Here is a 10,000-nt window from a genome sequence, read left to right on the forward strand (position 1 = left end):
TGACCAGCCCAGGTTAGTTCCCTTGCCTTGATTCCTGCTGGCAAACAAGCAAGAGTCCAATGCGCTCGATGATGATATATGCGTTTGATGAGTAAGGAGTTTTCCGTCCCCAGTTAGACTCTCCTGCTGACTCCCAGATGCTAGGTAATCTTGGTGTTTTGCCATCAGACTCAGGCACACACTGTAAATCCCTAGCTACATGGTGGTGTGTCTGTCAGGAAAGTGTCAGTCAGAAAATTGGCTGATCACTCAATGGCTTGGCATACAAAGGTTTGTAAGCTTATGATCACATTATGCCGATTGATGAAAGAAGTCAGGTGTGTTGATGCATTTTGGTGTATTTTGGCATACTTGATTTCTAAAGTTTGTTGATCATGTGTGATGGTGACCTTATAATCCTTGTAATAGACCACAGGGACCCTCTGCAGGCAACTGTGGACACAAGGATCTCTCCTGCTTGTGATTATTCTTTAGTAATCTGAGAGCAGACTCCTTTATGGATAATTGATTGATGATGATAAGGTTGAATGGTTTCCAAGGCAATGAAGGGTTTCAAACTCCCCCCCACAGCAAGTTGGCGGTGCAGCACTTTTCAGCCTGGGGAGGAAGCAAGGAGTGGCATGTGGACATGCCTAGTGAGGAAGAAATCCTGGCTTTGTGCATTGGAGTGGGCTGGCTGGCTGTGGCAACTGACCGCAGGAACCTCAGGATCTTCTCAACGTCAGGCATACAGCGGGATGTCCTAAGCATCCCCGGCCCTGTGGTGTGTCTGGCCGCTTTTGAGGAACAGCTGATGGTCGTCTTCCACAGTGGGATGGGTGAGACTTCTTTCTCGTTAAGAGCTCTCAAGTTTAGTTCATTTTGAGTCTTGTACCTTTGCTACACTTCTGTGTTTGTAATGTTTGTCTAGGGAGGGTTCTTTTATGATTCAGGTGGTTAATCTATCAAAGAATTTCATAATGTTAAGTAATTTAGTGGAATATATAACCCAGCTGATTACATCCCTCCTGTAGGTGTCTCTGGCGATCAGCACATGGCAGCCATCGTCCTTAGCGTAAATGGAAACAAGCACCCCGTTCCCCTCTCTTGCCCCTTGCCCCTCTCCCCCCGCTCCTACCTGGCCTGGGCTGGATTCACTGACGAGGGTACTCCAGCCGTCATGGACAGTGCTGGCATCATTCGCATGATGCACTTCAAGTATGGCTACAACTGGACAGTCATCCTCAACACAAAGAATCATGTGAGTAGTTTGGGTTGGGGGATTTTGAGAGCAAGAGTGAGAGTGAGAGAGAGAAAAGGCAACAATTAATTAAGTATTTGTAACATTATATATGAATGTTGTCAATGAGCACATAAGGCTTAGAATTTATTATTATTATTTTTTATTATTATTTTGTTATTTTTGTTATTATATTATTATTGTTATTATTATTATTATTATTATTATTCTCTTCTCTTGCAGACAAAAGGCAAGAGTGACAATTACTTCATGCTGGGTGTGAGCGAAACACAGGGCAATGTACGATGCATTCTCTGCAAGGGTGGGCGCTATCCTCCTGTGTTGCCCAAACCCCATGTCTCTATCATTAGCATACAGGTATACAAGACTGAATCTTGCCCTTTTTTCATAAACCTTTGGGTTATCATCTTGATTTTATGTTGTTTAGCATAACATTTTCATTCATAATGTAAGTGAGCATGAAATATCACAAGGAAGTAGTAAGCAGATTATCTAACCCTCACCTGATTGTATTCTAGGTACCATTATGCGAGTTAGAAACGGAGAAGGGTGGCCTCGAAGAGAAGACGCTGCGCTCTGGTCTCCTGCTGAATTCCCTAGAGCGTCTTGGGCGCCAGGGCTATGACATAGAGGACTCGAAGAATGAAGCTGACAAGATCCTTAAGGAAGCCATGATTAAGCTGTTTGCTGTGAGTATTGGGTGTGGGAAGGGGAGGGGTGTTTGGATGGAAATTGAGGGTTACATTAGTTAATGGTTATTTCATGTGAATTTGATTTTACCCCCCCCCCCCCCTGACTCTGATTTATATTGCTCTCTTCATATTTTCTGAAAATTATATTTTGCATATAATGTCTCCTTTATACTTTTGTTTCAAAGACAAGATAAAAAAGTAAACTTTTTCCTCCTCTCCATAGCTGGCGTGCCGCACTGAGCGTGAGTCTCGAGCCTTGGAAGTCTGCCAGCTGATGCCATCATACCATACTGTCCAGCTGGCTATAAAGTATGCAGGAAAGCTTCACCGTCTCCAGCTGGCAGACAAACTGGGCGAGGTTGCATCAGCCAAGATGCAGGAAGAAATGGAGAGAGCTGCCAAGGCACAAGGGGTTGAGGAAGACGATTTACAAATGTATAGTTTTGTGACTTAGAAGTAGAATGTGAAAGATTGATGTTTTATTTGAACTTCACTATACAGTTTGCTTGATGAATTGTGATTTTTTTTTTTTTTTTTTTTTTCTTTTCTTTTCTTTTTTTTTCTTTTTTTTTTTCTCTTTTTTTTCCCCTCCCCATCACCAAGGAGAATATATAAGGTTGCCATTTCATTTCTGATGTCCTTAGGACTATTTTTATTGTTTATTCATAAAATCCTGCTGCAAGATAATGACAAGAATTTGTTGCTTTCTACACCACTAATTTTAATTTTGAGATGGAGTTGCATTAGAGTTGTCTTTATCATCAGGTACGGCAGCGGCATGAGAAGAATAAGAACAAGAGATGAAGATGAGGACGAAGAGGATGATTACTCTGAGCAGGTTCAGGAATCAGTGGAAAATGAGGAAGCGGTTGTTGGTAAGAAGTTTGTTTTCTCTATCTATTTATCTGTTTTATCTGATTTATGGTCTGTTTAGTTGTAAGCCTTATAAATAAAAGTTATTAGTATAACCCACAACCCCTCTTCCTTTCTCACCCTGCAGACAACCCATTACTAGCAGCTGCATCGAGAAGAGAGAATACCACCCCACGTGGAGGCCTCCTCTCCTCGCAGAACTCAAAGAACCCCTTCAAGAAAAGTGGCACTCCCTCATCAGCACCGCAGAGTGGGAAGCGAGGCATCAATGTCATCGATCAGTTCAGAAAAGCCCAGAAAAAGATGGACTCCAGCCCAGTGTTGAGGCCTGTTGTTAAAAAACCACAGGTAGGAGAAGACAAGAGGTCTCATGGTTTAGAACTGGGAATTCTATATCTGATGTACAGTATATGTTCTTGTGTAATTATATTATCAGCCTTATACTTACCTTCTCTTTTTTAGAGTAATTTTTGAATGGTTTGGTATGAAACTTTTTTTTTGTTTTTTTATGATGTACTAATCCATGACCCATCTTCATTGCTTTGCTTCATTTTATCATGCCTATTGCTTATTGCTTTTCTTTATCTCAGGCCAAGCAAACAACACTCAAGAAAGAATCGCAGGAAGAGCCACCGGTTCCTTCAGGGAAGGAAAATGTCTCGGAGAATATACCTGAGGAGACCCCCAAACCATCTGCAACAAACCCATTTAAGAAAGTGGAGAAGGCCACTGATACTCCTCCCAAGAAGCAGTCAGCACTACAGCTGTGGTTGGCTGACAATGAGAAAGTTGTGAAGGAAAAGTACCCTGATGCCAGTGAGAAGGATCTACTGGCCAAGGCTGCAATGATGTTCAAAGATGTGGATGCTGATACAAAGCAGGTAAGTTTTTTTCTGATTTTTTAAAATATACATTTATATATCCTTCCTTCCATCTTTATAATTCAGTACTTTTTTTTTGTTTAGTGCATCTGTAGCCATTGTCCGCTTTCTCTTTTGGTAATGCTAAAATATTTTCAATTAGAATATCCTAGATCACAAATTGTCTCTCTTGAACTCCTACTAAGAATGTAAATAACAATAAGATGAATAAACCTTAATGACAATCACCACCAAACCCTCCAGAAATACAAAGCTCTGGCAACTGGTACTCCTACGGCAACAACGACACCAGCAGCAGAAACGACCACAGCCCCAAATGAAGAAGATAAAAAGCGAAAACGCGAGGAAACCACTCCAGAATCTCCCATTGAAAAGAAGGCCAAGGGTTCAGGCTTAAACAAGCTTGCTGCATTTGCTTTCAACAAAGATTCATAGTTCTTGTGATGGCTTTTTGTATATATTTGTGTAAATGTTTTTATAAAGAGATTAGTTTTAACTTTTTCTTTTAATGTACCGTTTTCTAGAGATATTTACCTTAGGTTTTTTCATATATAACGGAGTAGAATTATTTTGTATTTATTTTTGTTCATCAGATCTAATTATAGTTGTGGATGCAACATATTAAATACAATAATATGCTTTAGAATTTGAAACATTGTAAAAAATATATATGACAAACCATTGATATTTATTTTATAAAATTAATTGAAAAATCTGTATAAAATTATAAATCTATTTAACCAGGAAGATGTGAAGTAACCCTACCATCTGAGAAACAAGTGTACAAGATGCTTCCTTTCTGAATAAAGCAGAAAATACATGATAAAGTAGTTCATATTTTCATGTTATGAATTCAAGAAGTATTTTTTATTAATAATCATAAAACAACAAATCTATCTATCTTTCTGTCTATATAATATATAAAGCAAAGTACTTAGAAAAATGCAAAATCTTTTGGAACAAACATTCCCATGGTGATTTATTTTTGCCATTTCTTAAATGTAACACATGGCAGAGGGTGAAGAGAAAACAAAAACAGATTTTCTCTAATTTAATAAAGTTTCATATAAAGTGTCAATCAAGTGACCAAGTATAATTGGAGTTTATCGTATAAAACACATCACCTAAATACTATATACAAAATCAATGCAGAAACAAACAAAAAAATATATTTATATGTATTGAACCTATAATGAAGTCTGTTTCATGAAACAATAACAATTCAAACTTTTGTTTATGGCCATTGCAAATGCGAAAATCACATCCAAACTGGCGTAACGCTGGCTTCTCTGTATGCCATCATTGTTACTGTATCGCAAATTTCAAGCAAGAAAAATTACTGTAAACTGTTCTTGTGTTCTGCCAAGTTCACTCGGTGGCAGCACAAATATACGTAGATTACAATGTTTCTTGCTTTGGCCTGCTTTCATCAGCTGTTGTTGACATGACTTGGGAGAAACACCCAAGCCAGTTTTATCTCGTGACGATAAGCACACTTTGTTCTTTTGTTTTATTCAAAATAGCTGGATGTCAGAGCAAAAAAGACTTCATTCAGTGTCCTATAATCTCCAATAAATTTAAAGAGTAACCTAAGAGCTTTGCCGCACTTCAAGCTTGTACGATAGCTTTATCATTAACACAAAGGATGAGGGAATCAGAGCGAGCTTTTCTATTATTTGAATGTTAAAAAGACAACTATTTTCCTAATGACTGAAAAGAAGAGAAAAGATCCTGACAGTTGTTTATAAAATCAAATATGAAGTCAGAATGATAAAAATCCCCCCCCTCCCATTATACTATACGTATGTATATATAAACTTCTCTTAGACTTGATATATAAACAATTTCTAAATCAATTAGTTAATTCTGTGAACACATTTGCTTGCCTGACAGTTAAGTAAATTAAGAATCCAATAATCTGCCTTGTAAGTACAATTTATACCTGTCAAGTGTTGTATCATTACTAATGCAAAATGGGTTTTCACAATATTCACAGTAAAAATCAAACCCAGTGCTCCATTCTCCATTACAGGTTAATGTAATGGTACAAATTCATCTATATTAACCTAAATGAAAACAGAGAAGCAGAAGAAAACAGTTACTGCATCTAACAGTCATCTATCATAACTTTTCAAGCCCCTACCCTTCAAAACCCAAGCCATAGTTTAAAGAAAGTCTATTTAATTAAAATCTCTATTTACCATATAGTACAGATTATATTTATCATATAGTACACTGTATTGGCTGCAACAAAAATGTAAGGCCAATCACCTTTATAACAAACTTCTGGTAAAGCCTCTAGTCATTGATTTATATATAGGATATATATAATCTTTGATATCCATTCCCCTCCATATCCCAGTGGGCCGTTTATGAACAGTGTCGACATTTGTATTTGAAACAATGAGAGGTGAACTTGAAAGATAATGAATTTAATGTAAAAACCTAACATATTTTTTTGGTCTCCTACAAAATCAGGTTTTACCATGATCAAATAAATCGAGAATGATGACCTATGCAACATGTGTTAAGACTGCAATGCTCTGGCTCTACTTATCATATCAATCATCAGATAATATAAGAGACAAGTATATATATATAAAAAAAAAATAAAAAATCATAATTACCTATGCCTGTCAAATGTTACCATCAAAAAAGAGACAAGCTATGACATACCATTAAATCTTTTTTACACTCAAGACGAATTCCACTATCAATATCTATTGTACAACAACCCTAAAGTAATCTCTTGCATTCTAAAACTGCATAACTCTACACATCTGTTTACATCTGTCATGCCTTGGCAAACTACAGAGAAGTGGAAGGGTATTTAAGGCCCCAATACAGAACCAGAGCACATTTTTCTTTTTTTTCTTTTTTTCCTTCACTATGCTGTGACAATTTGGTGAACAACCTAAAGAAGAACCTAAAAACACGCAGAATAATGCAAGTGAAATAAATGACACTTTTTTTTCCAAATGCATGGTGTCAACTGGCTTCTGTGTACTTCAAATTTTAGTCAGAAAAATAATTATTTTTTTCTTTTTCCTTGTATATGGTCTCTTGGGAAATTATGAGTTACGGAGCTTGGCTAGTCTCTGCGTCAGTTCATCCTGGTCTTGGCTAGCCTGTGTTGCCCCTACCCCAATTGTGGACATACTGCCTGATGGGAGCTCCATGTTCAACTCCAATCTGGAAAAAATGTATATATATTCCTTGAGAACTTTAGCATGATCCTTGCCCAAGAAGAAACAAGAAAACTGTAATATTGTTAATAATGATGACTAATCTGCTTTGTGATGGGTTAAACATGAATAAGAGTAACAGCTTTATATTTTCCATTATTAAACTTCAAGGAGATAACACAAGAACAAAATAAAAATAGCAAACATACCCAGCTTCATCAGCAGCTTGTGACATGAGACCATTAACGGCATCCTGGGGTATAGCAGTGGTCACTGTGTCGCTCATGGCAGTGTCCATGTAGGAGCTCTGCACATCCAGATCCTCAAACTGTTTCTCGAACTTGTCCATGAGACCAGAAATTTTCTCGAGATTCATGCTCTTCATGGCTGCATCCAGGTTCTTTACCACACCCGCCATACTTTGTGTTACCTGCAGGGCGAGGCAACGAATGAATGACTACTTAGATATGTGTCATACTTCATGTTTTAACTAAAAATTATTGTTCTTCCATTCAGATTCCCATTAGGACTTTAAACATGATTGATTTTCTCAAGTATCACTATAACCTGCAAGACATGGAGTTAGAATTTAATTTTAAAAAGCCTACAATAATGACTCAAAACATTCTGTAAAATTTTCAATGGCTAAGATTTCCAAATCTAAGGTTTTTAACCATTTATTTCATATTGTATTGCATAGTGTTTAACTGAGCATATAAGGAGGTTTCTCCTTACAGACAAGTCCCCTTCAAAGTACATTAGATTTAAAAACTGGTACACTATTTTTCCCACCTCTATTTCAGCGCAAAAATTATGCAGTAAGGATAAAGTACAACAACTGATACGGTCTAGCATTAATCTTTAACCCACAAGCCCAAGAGAGCTAACATCTGCCACCTTTACTTTACTGAGCTTTGTGTGTTTGGATGGCTTCTTGCACCAGACATACAACCACTCTCCTAACTCCCCAAGGATCCCCATATTCCTATTCCTATTCAGTTACCTCCTGGAATGGCTGAGCTGCTTGTGACATTATTTTTTGGTTTGTAAAATCTAGGCCTGCAAACAATAACAACAAAATTGCCCCTGATAGAACAAAAATTTACAGCTGAGAAATAGTGGTCTTTAGAATTTAATGGATTATGTACTTCCCTCTTTCAGCTAAATAATTAGAAACTGGTGCTTCTTTACCATAAAAGAAAAAAATCAGTATGTTGAAAAAAGATATATATATCACAGTTCATTGGCAACTCAGCTATGTCTGCTAAGGGAACTCGCATTCATTTACTTAAAATATTAGCTCTTAAAGTAATAGTAATTCCACACAAAAGTTTGCTGCTTATTTCAGTACTTAAATTTCCCATTTTATTCCCCTGAACTTTCAAGGAACCATCCTGACATACCTTGCGCTGTGTGACAGCCGTCTGGACCCTAGAGGCTACTGCATCGACTCTGGCTGACATGCGGAGGTAGTTCAGGGCCTGGCTTTTGTTACGGATGGAATTCTCGGCATGAATGCGAGCACCATCCATGTTCCCCTTGGCTATGGCCTTCTTCACCTTGGCTTTCTCTGCTTTCTCCTCCTTCTCGCATTTCTTTGACTGCCGGTCCAACTCCTTGGCAGCAAACTTGAGGTTGAAAAGATGCTCTGAAATAAAGTTTAATGTTTATTGAGGGTAAATCTTGAATGTGTTTATGACTGAATTATTGCTGAATTTAAATGCTTCAAAATCATTTGTAGAAAATAGTGGTACTTCCTCTTGTAAATGAGATATAAACCTATCTATAAAAGACAATTTAGCAGTGACAGACTGGAAACACGGCCAGCTAGTTACTTCATTTTGGGTAAATGTTTAGAATATCTTATCATAGGACCTGCTGTTTTCTACCCAAATCCAACTGAATCTTGGTGTTACCTGTAATGGCGGGCTTGCAGCATTGTGACAAATGTAGAAAAAGGAGTGAATGAGCAGGAACATAGTGCAAGAAATGTAATTTTTTCTTGTTTGATTATATCTTTGTCAGAAATACATGCATTTCTAATCAAATGCATCTCTTGCACTATGAAGATATTCTTTTTCATTCATACTTTTCTCTACAAATGTACAGATGTCTTCTGATCTTTTCCATTCATTTGTAATGACCAACAATTAAGATAGTAAAGATAAAAATATTGAAATAAAAATAAAGTCATCAATCAATCACAGACTTTTTAAGAATTTTCAATTACATTATTCTGCACAATAGGGAAAGGATATAAAAAAACATATGATAAATGAATACTCAGTAAACTTCCAATAAGCACTGTGTGTACATATTGATCTAACCGTATCTTCCCAATCATTTAGATTTTATTATAAAATTTAAATTCACTGGGTTATCAAGTTTTCATGATTCTCCTTTGCAGTAACCATTACCAACATACTCTTGACAAAAGGGAGCAAAGACTTTGAAATATAACAGCCATATCTATTCACAAATGGCAACAAAAAATAAGAATTCTTCCAATATGGTATCATTACTATTTCTGTTTTTTCATTTTCAATTGATCATCTCCCAGGCACTGCATCAAAGGTATCATCAAATATCAAATATCAAAAGTATAATGTATCGAACTACAAGCCTGAGAATGACTTTTGTCATATTTGATCATATTTACAAATGCTATCATATTTACTGTCGTTACTATTACTATTCTCCATCCTTACCACCTACAATATTTTTTTTTTCTATTCTTGTCACTGTTGCCTCCCCCTTGCCATTCTTGTCCTTTTTCTCTCATTTTTCTTTCTCTTTCTCTCTCTCTCCTTCCTCCCTTTGCATTTCTCTGTCTCTCTTTCTCATGCCTCTTCCCATCTACTAATCAACTAACAGGTTACAAAGTAAATCCATTACCTTTGTTCCTATGAAAAAAATTGAGGGGTACAGTATCCAAATATTTATAAATGTATAAAACTGAAAGACAGCTGTCTGCACCTATTTGGGGCTTCAAAAGACCAATCTTGTATGTGCTCAATTTGCCTAGTTTTTTGTCATTATGATCTCCCACAATACTATCATTACATAACTATTACTTTCTCAGGAATTTCTGAAAGTGCATTATTACTTTCCCTTCCTTCTTTATTGCCT

At 36.8% G+C, this 10,000-nt stretch overlaps 2 protein-coding genes across 2 annotated transcripts in view; one reads left to right on the forward strand and one right to left on the reverse strand.

Annotated features, from left to right (window-relative positions):
* Ctf4 (Chromosome transmission fidelity 4) overlaps positions 1-5,062 on the forward strand; it is a 13,216-nt gene extending 8,154 nt beyond the window's left edge. The window contains exons 9-18 of the mRNA XM_070130267.1: positions 1-12; positions 571-818; positions 1,014-1,240; positions 1,463-1,597; positions 1,759-1,929; positions 2,156-2,367; positions 2,698-2,807; positions 2,933-3,153; positions 3,396-3,686; positions 3,930-5,062. The exon at positions 1-12 is cut by the window's left edge and continues 173 nt beyond it. Of these exons, the coding sequence (XP_069986368.1) occupies positions 1-12; positions 571-818; positions 1,014-1,240; positions 1,463-1,597; positions 1,759-1,929; positions 2,156-2,367; positions 2,698-2,807; positions 2,933-3,153; positions 3,396-3,686; positions 3,930-4,121 (1,819 nt within the window). The 3' untranslated portion in view covers positions 4,122-5,062. The remainder of the gene's footprint in view (positions 13-570; positions 819-1,013; positions 1,241-1,462; positions 1,598-1,758; positions 1,930-2,155; positions 2,368-2,697; positions 2,808-2,932; positions 3,154-3,395; positions 3,687-3,929) is intronic.
* The window catches only part of Chmp1 (charged multivesicular body protein 1), a 6,479-nt gene continuing 1,203 nt past the window's right edge, over positions 4,725-10,000 (reverse strand). The window contains exons 2-4 of the mRNA XM_027358399.2: positions 8,275-8,519; positions 7,081-7,301; positions 4,725-6,878 (exon numbers count right to left, since the gene is read on the reverse strand). Of these exons, the coding sequence (XP_027214200.1) occupies positions 6,758-6,878; positions 7,081-7,301; positions 8,275-8,519 (587 nt within the window). The 3' untranslated portion in view covers positions 4,725-6,757. The remainder of the gene's footprint in view (positions 6,879-7,080; positions 7,302-8,274; positions 8,520-10,000) is intronic.

Source organism: Penaeus vannamei, chromosome 15, assembly GCF_042767895.1.
Source record: "Penaeus vannamei isolate JL-2024 chromosome 15, ASM4276789v1, whole genome shotgun sequence".
In the NCBI taxonomy this organism is placed as follows: Eukaryota; Metazoa; Arthropoda; class Malacostraca; order Decapoda; family Penaeidae; genus Penaeus; species Penaeus vannamei.